The sequence below is a fragment of the Oncorhynchus mykiss genome, chromosome 19 (assembly GCF_013265735.2).
Source record: "Oncorhynchus mykiss isolate Arlee chromosome 19, USDA_OmykA_1.1, whole genome shotgun sequence".
Classification (NCBI taxonomy): Eukaryota; Metazoa; Chordata; class Actinopteri; order Salmoniformes; family Salmonidae; genus Oncorhynchus; species Oncorhynchus mykiss.
In genome coordinates this window covers 14,757,632-14,777,432 of record NC_048583.1, presented here as the reverse complement: position 1 = coordinate 14,777,432, position 19,801 = coordinate 14,757,632, and the positions used below count along the sequence as shown (strand labels likewise).

Genomic DNA, 19,801 nt, shown 5'->3' with positions numbered 1-19,801 from the left:
ACAAACACATAAAAGGAAAGAGAGAGAGAGAGAGAGAGAGAGAGAGAGAGAGAGAGAGAGAGAGAGAGAGAGAGAGAGAGAGAGAGAGGAAGGAAGGAAGAGGAGGGAGGAGGCAGAGGATTCCGTGGACATACTGTTGGAAGACAGTGGGATACAGAGAAGGAAAGACAGAGCGCGAGAGAGAGACTGATAAGGAGAGATCACCCTGTGTGCGGTGGAGATAGTTCTGTTGGAAGGTCGAAGGTCGAGGGTTAAAGAAGTAGTCCATATCTCTTAAAGGTCTCCAATTCTTAGTTCTCTACAAAAGGCATGGATGGTGCTAGTAAAACACCATCAATTTATTAACAAATAAACATATATTCATGTTATTTGGACATTTTAAGGTGCCATTCTTCACTGTCAATTTGGGGAAAGCAAAAAAACAAACAAAATAAATCACTGACACGTATACCAAAAGCATTGAGGCAAAGCATCCGGGATAACATCTCTGCGTTAAGAAAAAAATGCCTAGTCAGCTGCTTGAGCTTAGATGACGTTATTTCAATGTTATTCTATCGGACCGCTGGAACGTTTGTGGCCTCGCCCGGTGCCCAGCGCGGGGGCGTTCGAGAGCAGTGGTTGGTGGGTTATGTGGGCTAAAAAACGCCCCCAGTTCTACCATGCCTGGTAGTTACCGAAGATCCTCCCATGCGCCAAGAGAGGACATGATATTGGATTTACCCCACAGTACCAAGACATGAAGACATGAGAAAACAAATAGTCACAGTGACAACAATAGAAGCCTGAATCAATGAATCAATACATCAATGAATCAATACATCAATGAATCAATACATCAATGAATCAATACATCAATGAATCAATACATCAATGAATCAATACATCAAAAATCAGAATCAGAGATAAAAAAAAGAGATGAAAAGAAAAAGAGAGAGAAGAGGGTTACTGGGAATCTATGGCCGGTCACATGTACCACACAGCACGATGGGGGGAGGGGGGGGGGGGGGCAGAAGAAAGAGAGACCACAGTACCTTTGACTCTAATATCCGGATTGTGAGCTTGAAAGAGAAAAAAGGAGAGAGAGAAAAAGGGAGGAGAGCGAGCGGTTAAGGAGAGGAGAAAAAAAACAGGGCAGACTATTTACCAGAGTGTTAGTAGTGTACCTACGAGCACAGGCACCCTTCTTACACACTCGCACGCACACACACACACCACATGTGTTTGAAAATGTGATGGATATCCCATGTGACACAGAGTGTGTGTGACCATCCTCACATATAAACCTGTAGGACTTCTCTCGGCGTTGTGACGGGGGGGGGGGGGGGGGGGGGGGGTTAAATAGATGGAAGATACATACTTTATCAGACACTTAGCTTGTTGTGACGTATCAGCGTATGGGGGTTGTACGTATAAGTGTTGTACATGTACATATGTGTGTGTGTCGATCTGTTGTCTAATGTCGCCAACACCCAGTCCCTAAATTGCTTACACAATCTTAGGATGATGCTTGCTGTAACTTCACACTAACACACACACACATTCCCTCAGATGATGCTTGCTGTAACTTCACACTAACATACACACAAATTCCCTCAGATGATGCTTGCTGTAACTTCACACTAACACACACAAAATCCCTCAGATGATGCTTGCAGTAACTTCACACAAATTCCCTCAGATGATGCTTGCTGTAACTTCACACTAAAACACACACAAATTCCCTTAGATGATGCTTGCTGTAACTTCACACTAACACACACAAAATCCCTCAGATGATGCTCGCAGTAACTTCACACAAATTCCCTCAGATGATGCTTGCTGTAACTTCACACTAAAACACACAAATTCCCTCAGATGATGCTTGCTGTAACTTCACACTAAAACACACACAAATTCCCTCAGATGATGCTTGCTGTAACTTCACACTAAAACACACACAAATTCCCTTAGATGATGCTTGCTGTAACTTCACACTAACACACACACAAATTCCCTCAGATGATGCTTGCTGTAACTTCACACTAACATACACACAAATTCCCTCAGATGATGCTTGCAGTAACTTCACACAAATTCCCTCAGATGATGCTTGCTGTAACTTCACACTAAAACACACACAAATTCCCTTAGATGATGCTTGCTGTAACTTCACACTAACACACACAAAATCCCTCAGATGATGCTTGCAGTAACTTCACACAAATTCCCTCAGATGATGCTTGCTGTAACTTCACACTAAAACACACACAAATTCCCTCAGATGATGCTTGCTGTAACTTCACACTAAAACACACACAAATTCCCTCAGATGATGCTTGCTGTAACTTCACACTAAAACACACACAAATTCCCTTAGATGATGCTTGCTGTAACTTCACACTAACACACACACAAATTCCCTCAGATGATGCTTGCTGTAACTTCACACTAACATACACACAAATTCCCTCAGATGATGCTTGCAGTAACTTCACACTAACATACACACAAATTCCCTCAGATGATGCTTGCAGTAACTTCACACTAACATACACACAAATTCCCTCAGATGATGCTTGCTGTAACTTCACACTAAAACACACACAAATTCCCTTAGATGATGCTTGCTGTAATTTCACACTAACACACACACAAATTCCCTCAGATGATGCTTGCTGTAACTTCACACTAGCTCACACACACACACACTGGCTCAGGTGGCAGCTTGATTGGCCATCATCCTCTCCCTTTCCCAGAGTTGAACAGGATCCCTTAATAGAACTAATGGAACGTCAGGGTTAAGAAAACAGCAGCAATCATCCCTGAACCCTGAGCAAAGGGGCAGCAATTTACCAGCTAATTGCACTAAAGATTTCTCATTTACTTCCATCATATTCCACTCACATCGGGACAGGGAGAACTGTGTGTGTGTGTGTGTGTGTATGTGTGTGCATGTACAGTATGTATCTGTGTGTGTATGTACAGTATGTATCTGTGTGTGTGTCCATCTGTGTGTATGTACAGTGTGTGTGTGTGTGTGTACATCTGTGTGTGTATGTACAGTGTGTGTGTGTGTGTGCAAGTGTGTGTGTGTGCCTGTGGGTCAAGCTGCAGAATTAATCAGCCTCTTATAGACATCAATGCTTCATTATTTGTCGGGACAATTCTCGGCGGCTGCTGATTAAAGTGACATTAATCTGGAAACAATTATATATCACAACGTCCAGACCCACTCAATCCCCACCCTGAGGTACAGATGGAGAGATGGAGGGAGGAGAGGAGAGGGGGATAGAGAGGGTAGAGAGATGAGGGGGAACGGAGAGAGAGAGCGCACAGGGGTTAGAAGAAGGAGAGAGAGTGAGCAGAGGGAAAGAAGGAGAGAGAGAGAGAGAGAGTGAGCAGAGGGGTAGAAGGAGAGAGAGGGGCAGAAAGAGAGAGAGAGGGAGAGGGAGAGAGAGAGCAGAAAGAGAGAGAGGGGTTAGAAAGAGAGAGAGAGAGAGAGAGAGAGAGAGAGAGAGAGAGAGAGAGAGGGAGAGAGAGCGCACAGGGGTTAGAAGAAGGAGAGAGAGTGAGCAGAGGGAAAGAAGGAGAGAGAGAGAGAGAGAGCAGAGGGGTAGGAGGAGAGAGAGGGGCAGAAAGAGAGAGAGAGGGAGAGGGAGAGAGAGAGCAGAAAGAGAGAGAGGGGAAGAAAGAGAGAGAGAGAGGGAGAGAGAGAGAGAGAGAGGGAGAGAGAGAGAGAGAGAGAGAGAGAGAGAGAGAGAGGGAGAGGGAGAGAGAGAGAGAGAGAGGGAGCAGGGGTAGAGGTTTCTGGCATGTATCCATTGATTTAACATGATCTTAATTAATGTTTACTGCGCTGGGGGCCTTTAACAACCCCCTCAGCTCCAGGTGAGCCTACCGTAAAAACAGGGGGTCTCCTCTTAGACTTGAATCATGCTATAGCTCAAAGTGCTCCAGAACCCATTGAGGACAATGAAAAACCACTACACCCACCCATCCCCCAATCAATCCCCAACATGGTTATTACTGAACTATGAGGCTATGAGCCTCACTCATTCCCTGGTCCATGCACACACACGTACACAAACACACACACACATGTACACACACGCGCACACACAGTGATGTATGTATAATAACGGTAGTGTGTGACACATGTGGCTACACTGACGGAGCTACCAGCCCGTTAAGAGAGAAGCCAGATCAGTGGTAACACAGAACAGCCATTCAGCAGTACTGAGAGGGGGATTATGAGCTTCCTAGTTCCCAAGCAGAGCCTCGAGTGTAACAGCGTTAATTAACTATTGAACACAGTTACCGAAATTATTTGGCCTTTGTGAATAAAATTGGACTGTTTTAACTACACAATTGAGTTTACAAACTGCTGTGTTTTGCGTGTGTGTGTGTGTGTTTTATGAAACGCTAACCGTGAACAGTTTTTTCCCCCGCGTTTTAAAAGACAAATCAATACACAAAATGCTACAGTAGCTAGTAGCTGAATCTAAAGTTGGTGTTGAGGATGGACACCGAGACCAATCATTTTGCTCTCTCATTTCAGTGGAATATATCAATAGTAGATGGTTTGAATTTGTAGCGAGCGAAAGAGGAGTGGATGTGTGTGTGTGTGTGTGTGTGTGTGTGTGTTGTCTAGCGGGCATCAGCCTTGGATGATAATGAAGAACCATCAGGCACTACACTGACCTGGAGGCAAACAGACATCTGGGGAGAAACAGAACCAGGCACACAGACATCTGGGGAGAAACAGAACCAGACACACAGACATCTGGGGAGAAACAGAACCAGGCACACAGACATCTGGGGAGAAACAGAACCAGACACACAGACATCTGGGGAGAAACAGAACCAGACACACAGACATCTGGGGAGAAACAGAACCAGACACACAGACATCTGGGGAGAAACATAACCAGACACACAGACATCTGGGGAGAAACAGAACCAAACACACAGACATCTGGGGAGAAACAGAACCAGACACACAGACATCTGGGGAGAAACAGAACCAGACACACAGACATCTGGGGAGAAACAGAACCAGACACACAGACATCTGGGGAGAAACAGAACCAGACACACATACATCTGGGGAGAAACAGAACCAGACACACAGACATCTGGGGAGAAACAGAACCAGACACACAGACATCTGGGAAGAAACAGAACCAGACACACAGACATCTGGGGAGAAACAGAACCAGACACACAGACATCTGGGGAGAAACCGAACCAGACAGACTTGCAGCTGGTGGGAGTGTGTTTGTGTGTGAGGGAGAGTGTGTGTGTGCATGAATGTGTGTACAGTATGTGTGTCTGTGTGTGTGGAGGCACGTCTGGTGGTGCTGGGTGAGATATTGCTGGCTCTGCAGTGCTATTCTGGGCGATGGAGAGATGTGAGGGAGGGAGGGATGACTGACCATCAGTCCAGCCCCAGGAGAGGAAGGGCAGAGGGGGAGAACAGGGAGCCTGGGATGGGGTTCTGGAGCTGGAGAGCTGGAGAAACCTTGGGGCAGTAAGTCTGCAGTTTCCTGGTTCTCAACTAATACACTCAGCTGCACTTCTCAGAACACACACGCACCCACATGCACACGCAACAATATTTGAACAATATTCCATACGCTACTTTAAAATCAGTCTCCGTCCCTAATGGCACCCTATTCCCTACACAGGGCACTACGCCTATAGGAGTGATTTGGGACACGTCCTCAGTGTGACTGAAGGACACAACCCTACTGATGAGGTATTCAGAAGCAGTAATAATAATAATAATAATAATAAGCAGAAGAAGCAGAAGAACCTGTGGCTCTCTTAACAAAACCTAACGAGGAGCATTGTGCAAGTCCATAAAAATGTACTTTTCTATCCTCCGCAGAAGAGTATTTTGGAACGATGATAATAAAAGATCATATGAGATCTTGGTTATTGGACAGCGATGACTCAGTCTGTTTACTGTAACTCAAATCGTCAAGGGAAGACATTGTTATCGGTTTGTTGCTGCAAAATTCTTAGAAAACTTACATAAACTGGACATCATTTATTTCCAAGGCAGCACAAATGATATCAGCCAATTTAAGTTGTTTTCTATTAAGGAAGGATACTTCCACATCTCAGAGACATCAATTCATTTGCTGCATTTTGCAAGCGGGAACATTAGAGTAAAATCAAGGACACTATTTTACCGCTACCAATCACACACACAGTGACCATCACTGTGTTTTGTATGGAAAAGCAATAGGCTGAGTAGAAATGAACGTTGGACTACTTCCTTAAAGCCACTCAAAATGGAGATGCATCAAGCCACCTTGTGTCAGACAATGACAGAGAGAGAAAGAGATAGAGTGGAGCCTGAAATGATTGACACCCTCGATAAATATGGGCATTAACGACTGTAGAAAATAAATCTGTCAAATAGTGAGCTATATTGTATGCAAAACAAAAATGGGGAGATTATTTTATACTAATACAATTGCTCAGAGAAAAATATTTTGTTTAATAAGTAATATCTCAAAAGGGTAGGGGTCAAAGATATTGACACCCCTAGCACGCAACGACTACATCAAGCTTGTGACTCTACAAACTTGTTGGATGCATCTGCTGTTTGTTTTGGTTGTGTTTCAGATTATTTTGTGCCCAATAGAAATGAATGGTAAATAATGTATTGTGTCATTTTGGAGCCACTTTTATTGTAAATAAGAATAGAACATGTTTCTAAACACTTCTAAATCAATGTGGAATATATCATGAGACACGCGATCGTGAATAACGACGAGTGAGAAAGTTCCAGAAGTTCAAAAGATCATACCCCCAAGACATGCTAACGCCCCCCGGTATTGGTAACAGTGAGAGGTTAGCATGTCTTGAGGGTATGATCTTTTGATCTTCTGGAACTTTCTCACTCGTCATTTATTCACGACCGCATGTCTCGGAGGGGAGAAGAAGACGACTTAATAACTACTGCGTTCTTCTCCTCTCTCATTCAGCATTTGCTATGGGGGAAGAGGGGGGATGTCTGTAGCAGACAAGTAATGAAGGAGTAGCTAAACGTCACTGCCTCCTAACGCTCAATAAGTCTGAATGCTGTACTGTAGTTCCACTGCATATACAGTGTAGTTCCACTGCATATACACTGTAGTTCCACTGCATATACACTGTAGTTCCACTGCATATACACTGTAGTTCCACTGCATATACACTGTAGTTCCACTGCATATACACTGTAGTTCCACTGCATATACACTGTAGTTCCACTGCATATACACTGTAGTTCCACTGCATATACACTGTAGTTCCACTGCATATACACTGTAGTTCCACTGCATATACACTGTAGTTCCACTGCATATACACTGTAGTTCCACTGCATATACACTGTAGTTCCACTGCATATACACTGTAGTTCCACTGCATATACACTGTAGTTCCACTGCATATACACTGTAGTTCCACTGCATATACACTGTAGTTCCACTGCATATACACTGTAGTTCCACTGCATATACACTGTAGTTCCACTGCATATACACTGTAGTTCCACTGCATATACACTGTAGTTCCACTGCATATACACTGTAGTTCCACTGCATATACACTGTAGTTCCACAGCATATACACTGTAGTTCCACTGCATATACAGTGTAGTTCCACTGCATATACACTGTAGTTCCACTGCATATACACTGTAGTTCCACAGCATATACACTGTAGTTCCACTGCATATACACTGTAGTTCCACTGCATATACACTGTAGTTCCACTGCATATACAGTGTAGTTCCACTGCATATACACTGTAGTTCCACTGCATATACACTGTAGTTCCACTGCATATACACTGTAGTTCCACTGCATATACACTGTAGTTCCACTGCATATACACTGTAGTTCCACTGCATATACACTGTAGTTCCACTGCATATACACTGTAGTTCCACTGCATATACACTGTAGTTCCACTGCATATACACTGTAGTTCCACTGCATATACAGTGGCAAGAAAAAGTACCTGGATTTCTGAATGAATTGGTCATAAAACTCGGATCTTCATCAACAACAGACAAACACAGTCCGCTGAAACTAATAACACACAAACAATTATACGTTTTCATGTGTTTATTGAACACACTGTGTAAACATTCACAGTGCAGGGTGGGAAAAGTATGTGAACCCTTGGATTTAATAACTGATTGACCCTCCTTTGGCAGCAATAACCTGAACCAAACGTTTTCTGTGGTTGCGGATCGGACCTGCACAACAGTCAGGTGGAATTTTGGACCATTCCTCTTGACAAATCTGTTTCAGTTCAGCAATATTCTTGGGATGTCTGGTGTGAACTGCTCTCTTGAGGTCATGCCACAGCATCTCAATCGGGTTGAGATCAGGACTCTGACTGGGCCACTCCAGAAGGCGTATTTTCTTCTGTTGACGCCATTCTGTTGTTGATTTACTGCTGAGTTTTGGGTTGTTGTCCTGTTGCATCACCTAACTTCTGTTGAGCTTCAATTGGTGGACAGAAAGCCTAACATTCTCCTGCAAAATGTCTTGATAAACTTGGGAATTCATTTTTCCGTCGATGATAGCAAGCTGTCCAGGCCCTGAGGCAGCAAAGCAGCCCCAAACCATGATGCTTCCTCCACCATACTTTACAGTTGGGATGAGGTTTTGATGTTGGTGTGCTGTACCTTTTTTTCTCCACACATAGTGTCGTGTTCCTTCCAAACAACTCAACTGTAGTTTCATCTGTCCACAGAATATTTTGCTAGTAGCGCTGTGGTGCTGTGGAACATCCAGGTGCACTTTTGCAAACTTCAGACATGCAGCAATGTTTTTTTTGGCTTCTTCTTTGGTGTCATCCCATGAACACCATTCTTGTTTAGTGTTTTACGTATCGTAGACTCGTCAACAGAGATGTTAGCATGTTCCAGAGATTTCTGTATTTAGCTGACACTGTAGGATTCTTCTTAACCTCATCGAGCATTCTGCGCTGTGCTCTTGCAGTCAAGAGGGAGAGTAGCAACAGAGTAGCAACAGTGCTGAACTTTCTCCATTTCTAGACAATTTATCTTAACGTGGACTGATGAACATCAAGGCTTTTAGAGATACTTTTGTAACCCTTTCCAGCTTAATGCAAGTTAACAATTCAGAATCTTGGGTCTTCTGAGATCTCTTTGTTTGAGGCATGGTTCACATCAGGCAATGCTTCTTGTGAATAGCAACCTCAAATTTTGAGTTTATAGGGCAAGGCAGCTCTAACCAACATCTCCAATCTCGCCTCATTGATCATTGACTCCAGGTTAGTTGACTCCTGACTCCAATTAGCTTTTGGAGAAGTCATTAGCCTAGGGGTTCACATAATTTTCCCAACCTACACTGTGAATGTTTAAATTATGTATTCAATATAGACAACTATTTGATGGGAAATGATGTAAAATATATCACTAGCCACTTTAAACAATGCTACCTAATATAATGTTTACATACCCTACATTATTCATCTCATATGTATACGTATATACTGTACTCTATATCATCTACTGCATCCTTATGTAATACATGTATCACTAGCCACTTTAACTATGCCACTTTGTTTACATACTCATCTCATATGTATATACTGTACTCGATACCATCTACTGTATCTTGCCTATGCTGCTCTGTACCATCACTCATTCATATATCTTTATGTACATAGTCTTTATCCCCTTACACTGTGTATAAGACAGTAGTTTTGGAATTGTTAGTTAGATTACTTGTTGGTTATTACTGCATTGTCGGAACTAGAAGCACAAGCATTTCGCTACACTCGCATTAACATCTGCTAACCATGTGTATGTGACAAATAAAATTTGATTTGATTTGATGTTGACTAATTGAGTGAAGCGGAACGACGCCTCAAAACGCATCCCTGCTGAGTTTGTGCTGCAGAGATCGAGGCAGAACAGAACACGAGTTCTGTGTGTGTGAGGAGAGAACATGCATTCTGCTCCGCAATCGACTTCATATCAGGGAATCAGCCGACAAAACAAGATTTGCTTGATAACAATTGAGTAGGTTTTGTGATGTAGGGGTTGAGAGGGAAACAATTAACCAAACATGATTTCTCAGTTCTCTTTCGGGCTCGTATCTTTGCATCGTATAGAGGAGGCTTTGGCCTGTTTCAGTGTTTGGTGTTTGTTTCACACCCGGCTTAAAAGCTAAACAACAACGCGCCAGGCATTTACAACCCTGCTCTGTACCCTCTTGTTAAGACGGAGAGCTTGGAACAGGACACACACAGTCTATCTTCTCCACACTGCCTTAACGACAGTAAATGTCAGTGTTTTGATAGAGGTTAAAGGTCAGCAGCGCCCCAGATCACGTGAGTGACTACAAAGAGCAGGCTGCAGAGTGGGAGGGAGTTGGCCAGGCCCTTGTAAAGAAAGGGATGGAGAGTGGGAGGGAGTTAGCCAGGCCCTGGTAAAGAGAGGGATGGAGAGTGGGAGGGAGTTAGCCAGGCCCTGGTAAAGAGAGGGATGGAGAGTGGGAGGGAGTTAGCCAGGCCCTGGTAAAGAGAGGGATGGAGAGTGGGAGGGAGTTAGCCAGGCCCTGGTAAAGAGAGGGATGGAGAGGTTTGAGAGGAAAGAGGAGACTGGGATCAGATGCTACTTCAGCAGGCTGTTCAAAGCCATATAGACCCGCAGGTTGGATTCCTCCGTGGTGTGAGAGCTGGGGGAATCATGGATGGACAGACAGCTTCAGAGGTAGATGAGTGTGTGTGATTAGTGTGTGTGTGTGTGAGAGAAAACGTGTGTGAAAACGTGTGTGTTTCCTTGTAACAATGTATTTAATCGTCGACCCATATGATGTATTCATGTGTATGTCCACTGTAGGCGTGTGTATTCTTCAGTAGACCTACCGATGTTGCAGTGCTCTCCGGTCCAGCCCTGGTTGCACTCACACTTGCCCTCCTTGCAGACTCCATTCTTAGTGCACATGGGGTGGCAGGCCTTCTGGTCACAGACCGTACCCGTCCAGCCCTCCTCACAACGACAGCTGCCCCCGAAACACACGCCGTGGGGGCCGCAGTCCACCACACACACCTCTGTACACACACACACGCGCACACGCACGCACGCACGCACACACACACACACACACACACACACACACACACACACACACACACACACACACACACACACACACACACACACACACACACAAAGAAGGAAATGTTAGTGTCAGTGTGTAATCGCTAGCTAGTTATCTGTGTGTGCTAGGAGCGTCCACTGTGCAAAGTGTCACCCGCTTTGTAGAACCACATTCATCCATAACAAACAAAACAGACATAAGGTTTCATCTTTCTCTGTGTCAACTGTAGCCAGGCTGGGTCTCCGTTGGCACAATGCTTCCACTATGGTCAGCGGGTGGGGTCGGGGTCGGGTGGATATGGTTGTCAGCCTGGTATTTCTCAAATAACACCTTGCTACCCTGACACGTCTGTCCCCCGTGGCTGACACGGATGAAGAGTCTGGGAGGTTTTGAAGGTTCCTGGGTGGGGCACGGTGGTGGGGGTGCGTGGTCCTGTGGTGGGTCTGAGGTGTTGGTGTAATATGGTGTGTGTGTGTGTGTGTGTGTGTGTGTGTATGCTTGCGAGTGGGAGGGGGGGGGGGCAGAGTTGTGATCATTGAGTATGAACAGTTCAGGCTATGAGAGTGGACATATTGAACTTTACCTCAGACAGGGTTAGAATAGGATAAGGGTAGAGTATGGGTAGACACTGTTTGCCAGCCATCCAGCCAGACACAAGGATTCCCACTGTGCCTGAACCAGAACGACCAAACCAATCAACCACAGATAAATCAATCCTGCTGCAGTGGGGCCCATAGATGGACGCCTGCACACAATCTGGGCTTGTTTGGTACAGACTCCCGACTGACGGAATGTTGTCAGTTGAGATGGAACTGTTTTTGTCTCTGTTTTTTCTTCTTCAGAGTTTAGACCATTTGAACCAGGAATGTGCACGTTAAAATTCCACCTATCACTTTTAGCTCTGAGTTGAAGTGACACTTGTTTTCCATTCTTTTTTGTTGCGGTTAAGAAGAAGACAGAAACGCCTTTATTGATACGACCTTGAAATATAAACTGAGGGGAGAGGTGTTTGAAGGAATTGTTGTTTGCACAAAATATAAGAGAGACACTCAACACTTGACATTTTTGTAATTTAGCAGACGCTTTTATCCAGAGCGACTCACAGAAGTGAGTGCACTCACTTTCGTACTGGTTCCCACGGGGGAATCGAACCCACAACCCTGGCGTTGCAAGCGCCATGCTCTCCCAACTGAGCCACAGTCAACATTTCTTTTGTCTTGTGTCTGTCTTGGCAGGTCTGTACATACAGACAGACAGTCAGGATTGCAGGCAGCAGATGTCTGGCAGGGTGAAGACTATACTCGGACATTCCCCACCCTGGTTAACTACTGAATACACAGTATCTACATCTTACTGAAATGCTGTCCTGTAGAAACAAAACCCAGTAGAATGGATGAGACCTGTGTCAGAGATTTCAGAACAGATCACTGTAGTAATACTGGAAGAATACAATGTTAACTACAGTGCTATAGCATGAGTATAGGAATAACAGCATCTGAAATGTTGCCACTTCTTGGACTCTTTGCAGGCAGGGACAAATAATCGACCGTAGGACCATTGCTATCAGACAGTGGCTAAGAGAATCAATTCCGATATCAGTCAGTGGCTAGAAGACCAAGAGGTTCCTCTCTGAGTCATTCCAGGTAAGACCACAAGACCAACAGACCCCCGACCGCTCAGTCTTTCTCGGTCTCTAAAGTTCCATCAGCCCCCTGGAGGGGCTTCGCTCAGTGTGGGCCGCAGCTGCCCGTGGCGAGCTGGCATTACCGGTGTGTGTTTGTGAGAGAGAGTGTGTTGTGTGTCAGGAAGTGGCGGTGTTCATCGCTGTCATCGCCGTGTCGCTGGGGCGGTGTGTGTATGGGTATGTATGTGCGAGACGTGGCGGGCGCTGTCTGAAGCAGGGAGGAGGGAGGGAAGGAGGGAGCGGCCTGGAGGGGTGACCAGACTGAGGCTCTGGTCACGTCTGTCTGAAGGTCACCGTGGACAGCCGCAAAAATATTTAGGTTACCTCCGATAGAAAGTGTGAGAATTTAGGTCAATTCTCACATAGAAATGTCATTGCGAGGGAAGGATGTTTGACATGCTTTTGACATTATTATCTTTAAAAAGAATAATGTGTGAATCACTCCGCCCACTCTGGAAAGTCGATGCATGTGTAGAGCATATTGTTCCAAGCAATACCTATTGAAATGAACAAGATAAAAAAAAGGGTACTTTTGACATATAAATATTTCTATATTTTCTATTTTTCATATCAGAATCTCCACTATAAGGAGTATAATGACTCCAAGATGTTGTCTGTATCATGCACGGTTCACAGATCATACGGTCTTACACAACGCATGTATAGGTCTAAAAAGGGACTCAAATTTCCACTTCCTCCTGATTTAAAAACAAACAAAAAAAGAGGAGGAGAAATGTCAAACATCCGTCCTCCCAATGAAGTTTCTATGAGAACCACCAGAACAAATCAATATTTTCAAACTGTCCTGGTGTGGAATTGCCCTCCATTCTCTCTCTCTTTCTCTCTCTCTGTCTCTCAGTCTCTCTCCTTCTCTCCATCCCTCCCTCTCTGTTCTCTAGTAATTAGCAGTGCAGTCTTATTTAATTTAAACTCGGTGTAATTAACAAACCCCCGGCCCTTGCTCTCCCTCCAGCCTTCCTTCTCTTTGCTGGCTGAGCCAGTGTGTTAGAGGCAAATAAACACAGCTTTCTCTCAAATGAAAAATGGATCAGATCGATGTGATCTCTCCTCTCTAAGCCAAGTTAATATAAAAATCACACTGCGGCCTTTATAACAGCATTAGTCAACAAAGCAGCAGTGAAAAGAGAGAGATAAAGAATGAAAGAGAGAGCAATACAGTACAAAGAATATACAGTGGGGCAAAATAGTATTTAGTCAGCCACCAATTGTGCAAGTTCTCCCACTTAAAAAGATGAGAGAGGTGGGTAATTTTCATCATAGGTACACTTCAACTATGACAGACAAAATGAGAAAAAAAATCCGGAAAAATCACATTGTAGGATTTTTTATGAATTTTTTTGCAAATTATGGTGGAAAATAAGTATTTGGTCAATAACAAAAGTTTATCTCAATACTTTGTTATATACCCTTTGTTGGCAATGACAGAGGTCAAACGTTTTCTGTAAGTCTTCACAAGGTTTTCACACACTGTTGCTGATATTTTGGCCCATTCCTCCATGCAGATCTCCTCTAGAGCAGTGATGTTTTGGGGCTGTTGCTGGGCAACACGGACTTTCAACTCCCTCCAAAGATTTTCTATGGGGTTGAGATCTGGAGACTGGCTAGGCCACTCCAGGACCTTGAAATGCTTCTTACGAAGCCACTCCTTCGTTGCCCGGGCAGTGTGTTTGGGATCATTGTCATACTGAAAGACCCAGCCACGTTTCATTTTCAATGCCCTGCTGATGGAAGGAGGTTTTCACTCAAAATCTCACGATACATGGCCCCATTCATTGGTCCCATAATTCTCCCAATCGTCTTCTGGATCATACAAATGCTCTCTAGCAAACTTCAGACGGGCCTCGACATGTACTGGCTTAAGAAGGGGGACACGTCTGGCACTGCAGGATTTGAGTCCCTGGCGGCGTAGTGTGTTACTGATGGTAGGCTTTGTTACTTTAGTCCCAGCTCTCTGCAGGTCATTCACTAGGTCCCCCCGTGTGGTTCTGGGATTTTTGCTCACCGTTCTTGTGATCATTTTGACCCCACGGGGTGAGATCTTGCGTGGAGCCCCAGATCGAGGGAGATTATCAGTGGTCTTGTATGTCTTCCATTTCCTAATAATTGCTCCCACAGTTGATTTCTTCAAACCAAGCTGCTTACCTATTGCAGATTCAGTCTTCCCAGCCTGGTGCAGGTCTACAATTTTGTTTCTGGTGTCCTTTGACAGCTCTTTGGTCTTGGCCATAGTGGAGTTTGGAGTGTGACTGTTTGAGGTTGTGGACAGGTGTCTTTTATACTGATAACAAGTTCAAACAGGTGCCATTAATACAGATAACGAGTGGAGGACAGAGGAGCCTCTTAAAGAAGAAGTTACAGGTCTGTGAGAGCCAGAAATCTTGCTTGATTGTAGGTGACCGTAATTTGCAAATAAATGTATAAAAAATCCTACAATGTGATTTTCTGGATTTTTTTTCCTCATTTTGTCTGTCATAGTTGAAGTGTACCTATCATGAAAATTACAGGCCTCTCTCATCTTTTTAAGTGGTAGAACTTGCACAATTGGTGGCTGACTAAATACTTTTTTGCCCCACTGTAGATGGGAAGGCCATGGCACAACTGTGTGAGAGAAGCTCTGTGAATGTGAATGACATCTTTACTAGACATCCAGCTATCTCCACGTAGTGAATGAGTAGTAGCTAACAAATGACAGGCTAGCATGCTAATGTTCAAACAACATACCAAATGTAATACTGCTAAGTTAATGAGAGGCTAACATGCTAATGTGCTAACAACGTACCAAATGTAGTAGTGCTGAGTTAATGAGATGTTAACATGCGAATGTGCTAACAACATACCAAATGTAATAGTGCTGAGTTAATTTGAGGTTAGCATGCTAATGTGCTAACAATGTACCAAATGTAGTACTGCTGAGTTAATGAGACGCTAACATGCTAATGTGCTAACAACATACCAAATGTAATACTGCTGAGTTAATTTGAGGCTAGCATGCTAATGTGCTAATAACGTACCAAAAATGTAGTACTACCAAAGTTCAAACAACGTGCTCACACCAACAACGTACCGACAGAGCAGTCGGGGCCGGTCCAGTTGGTGTCGCAGGTGCAGGTGCCGCTTTCGCTTTGGTAGGTGCCGTGGCCGGAGCACTGGTCGGGGCACATGGTCTTGAGGGTCTCACAGTTGGTTCCCCCCCAGCCCGGGCTACAGTGGCACTCCCCATGGATACACACACCATGGGCCGAACAGCCAGGGTCCAGGCAGTCCACTGGAGGGAGGAGGGGAAGGAGAGAGAGGTTGATTTGTTGCAATCAATTCCCAACCAACTGCTGTCACTTTGGATTGTTGCACAGAGCAAACGTAAACATACAGTACACAAACACTCACTGTGGAACAGAGGAATTGTGTTTGTGTGTGTCGGTGTGTGTATGTAACCGATGTGAAATGGCTAGCTAGTTAGCGGTGGTGCGCACTAATAGCGTTTCAATCGGTGACGTCACTCGCTCGGAGACCTTGAAGTAGTTGAGGAGGAGAGGGACGGAAGCTATACTGTTACATGTATACCATCTTTGGGTTTGTGAGTGTCTACAGCTCAGCGTTCAACACCATTGTACTCACTAAGCTAAGGACCCTGGGACTAAACAGCTCCATCTGCAACTGGATCCTGTACTTCCTGACAGGCCTCCCCCAGGTGGTAAGTGTAGGCAACAACACATCTGCCACGCTGATCCTCAACACTGGAGCCCCTCAGGGGTGCGTGCTTAGTTCCCTCTTGTACTCCCTGTTCACCCACGACTGCGTGGCAAGGTACAACTCCAACACCATCATTAAGTTTGCTGATGACACAACAGTGGGAGGCCTGATCACCGACAACGATGAGACAACAACCTCTCCCTCAATGTGAGCAAGACAAAGGTGCTGATCGTGGACTATAGGAAAAGGAGGGCTAAACAGGCCCCCATTATAGGCAGGTCGAGAGTTTCAAGCTCCTTGTTATCTACATCACCAACAAACTATTATGGTCCAAACACACCAAGACAGTTGTGAAGAGGGCATGACAACATATTTTCCCCCTCAGGAGACTAAAAAAACATTTGGCATGGGTCCCCAGATCCTCACCTGTTGTATTGTGCGCATGTGACAAATAAAATGTGATTTGGTTTGTCTGTTGATTCCCAGCAAGTTGCCTGGAGCTGATGCTTGTTGAGCTGCAGTTACTTTCCTCTGCTGTCTCAGTGATGATGGGTCTTAATCTGTCCATTGACTACTGACAGGGTCACAGACCTCACAATAACATTCACTGCAAACTAATTGCATTAGCGTCGGTTTGTGGTGTGTGTGTGTGTGTGTGTGTGTCAATAGGAGGTTGGCAGAGATACATTTTACTGAGCAGCGAAGATGAGATTTTCTCCCATAGGGAAGTGCAATAATTGGATCTAATGTACAGACAGAGCTAGCCTTCTGATGGGTTGTTTTGTAGGCTAGCGTAGCAGGTACATGCCAGGATAATTTAGCTAATCTAATATTCTCCATTCTCTGTCAGTGTGTGTGTGTGGTGCATGTGTGCGTGCGTGTGTGAGAGCGAGTCAGTGTGTGTGTCACAGGCCACGCATCGATGGGGACAGCAATGTAATTACTTGCTCTGTGAAGTAGAGAGTAGCAATTGTTTCTGTAATACTGAACTATTGGCTGGCGGTAACGATTATGATGGTGAATGCTGAGCAATCACACACTGACTGGCTGACGAGGAAGGAAGAGGGGAAGAGGATGTGTCTGAACACACACACACACCGAGGAGAGAAGGAAAAGGACCGTGCAAATCAAAAGATCCCTCTTAACAGGACTGATCTCTTACCTTCTTCACAGTTGTCTCCCTTGTATCCGGTGTTGCAGGCACAGACGCCCATGATACAGATGCCGTGTCCTCCACAGTGGATGTCTATGCACTGGTTGCTGGGCACGTCACACTCGGTCCCCTTCCAGCCACTGAAGCACAGGCAGCGACCTCTGGAGTACTGGCCGTTACCACTGCACAGCACGGGGCACGAAGCTGCAATGGGACACAGAGGGACGATGTTGGTATATACAGTGTGTATGTGCATAAATACACACACGAGCATACACATAATACAGTGTGCACACTCACACATGCATGGCAACATAGTCTCATGAGATAGATGTTCCATTTAAACGATTTTGCAATATTGTAAATACATGTTTTTTTGTTGGAGTAAAATAATGCATATACATGAGATCACCAGGTTAATGGAGCCATATACAGGGTATCACTAGGTTAATGGAGCCATATATAGGGTATCACTAGGTTAATGGAGCCAAATACAGGGTATCACCAGGTTAATAGAGATATATACAGGGTATCACTGGGTTAATGGAGCCATATACAGGGTATCACTCGGTTAATAGAGATATATACAGGGTATCACCAGGTTAATAAGATACAGTGCCTTGCGAAAGTATTCGGCCCCCTTGAACTTTGCAACCTTTTGCCACATTTCAGGCTTCAAACAAAGATATAAAACTGTATTTTTTTGTGAAGAATCAACAACAAGTGGGACACAATCATGAAGTGGAACGACATTTATTGGATATTTCAAACTTTTTTAACAAATCAAAAACTGAAAAATTGGGCGTGCAAAATTATTCAGCCCCTTTACTTTCAGTGCAGCAAACTCTCTCCAGAAGTTCAGTGAGGATCTCTGAATGATCCAATCTTGACCTAAATGACTAATGATGATAAATACAATCCACCTGTGTGTAATCAAGTCTCCGTATAAATGCACCTGCACTGTGATAGTCTCAGAGGTCCGTTAAAAGCGCAGAGAGCATCATGAAGAACAAGGAACACACCAGGCAGGTCCGAGATACTTTTGTGAAGAAGTTTAAAGCCGGATTTGGATACAAAAAGATTTCCCAAGCTTTAAACATCCCAAGGAGCACTGTACAAGCGATAATATTGAAATGGAAAGGAGTATCAGACCACTGCAAATCTACCAAGACCTGGCCGTCCCTCTAAACTTTCAGCTCATACAAGGAGAAGACTGATCAGAGATGCAGCCAAGAGGCCCATGATCACTCTGGATGAACTGCAGAGATCTACAGCTGAGGTGGGAGACTCTGTCCATAGGACAACAATCAGTCATATATTGCACAAATCTGGCCTTCATGGAAGAGTGGCAAGAAGAAAGCCATTTCTTAAAGATATCCATAAAAAGTGTCGTTTAAAGTTTGCCACAAGCCACCTGGGAGACACACCAAACATGTGGAAGAAGGTGCTCTGGTCAGATGAAACCAAAATTTAACTTTTTGGCAACAATGCAAAACGTTATGTTTGGCGTAAAAGCAACACAGCTCATCACTCTGAACACACCATCCCCACTGTCAAACATGGTGGTGGCAGCATCATGGTTTGGGCCTGCTTTTCTTCAGCAGGGACAGGGAAGATGGATAAAATTGATGGGAAGATGGATGGAGCCAAATACAGGACCATTCTGGAAGAAAACCTGATGGAGTCTGCAAAAGACCTGAGACTGGGACGGAGATTTGTCTTCCAAAAAGACAATGATCCAAAACATAAAGCAAAATCTACAATGGAATGGTTCAAAAATAAACATATCCAGGTGTTAGAATGGCCAAGTCAAAGTCCAGACCTGAATCCAATCGAGAATCTGTGGAAAGAACTGAAAACTGCTGTTCACAAATGCTCTCCATCCAACCTCACTGAGCTCGAGCTGTTTTGCAAGGAGGAATGGGAAAAAATGTCAGTCTCTCGATGTGCAAAACTGATAGAGACATACCCCAAGCGACTTACAGCTGTAATCGCAGCAAAAGGTGGCGCTACAAAGTATTAACTTAAGGGGGCTGAATAATTTTGCACGCCCAATTTTTCAGTTTTTGATTTGTTAAAAAAGTTTGAAATATCCAATAAATGTCGTTCCACTTCATGATTGTGTCCCAC

The 19,801-nt window shown here is 44.4% G+C and overlaps 1 protein-coding gene across 10 annotated transcripts in view; it reads right to left on the bottom strand.

The window, feature by feature from the left end:
- The window catches only part of LOC110498654 (teneurin-3), a 426,574-nt gene that overhangs the window by 73,111 nt on the left and 333,662 nt on the right, over window positions 1–19,801 (bottom strand). For 6 of the 10 annotated variants that reach the window (XM_036954326.1, XM_036954328.1, XM_036954327.1 and 3 more), the window contains 4 exons: window positions 17,681–17,875; window positions 15,893–16,093; window positions 10,888–11,073; window positions 1,032–1,058 (listed from right to left, as the gene is read on the bottom strand). In XM_036954326.1, coding sequence (XP_036810221.1) covers window positions 1,032–1,058; window positions 10,888–11,073; window positions 15,893–16,093; window positions 17,681–17,875 — 609 coding nt within the window. The remainder of the gene's footprint in view (window positions 1–1,031; window positions 1,059–10,887; window positions 11,074–15,892; window positions 16,094–17,680; window positions 17,876–19,801) is intronic. The other 4 variants (XM_036954329.1, XM_036954330.1, XM_036954335.1 and 1 more) reach the window with 1 other exon arrangement.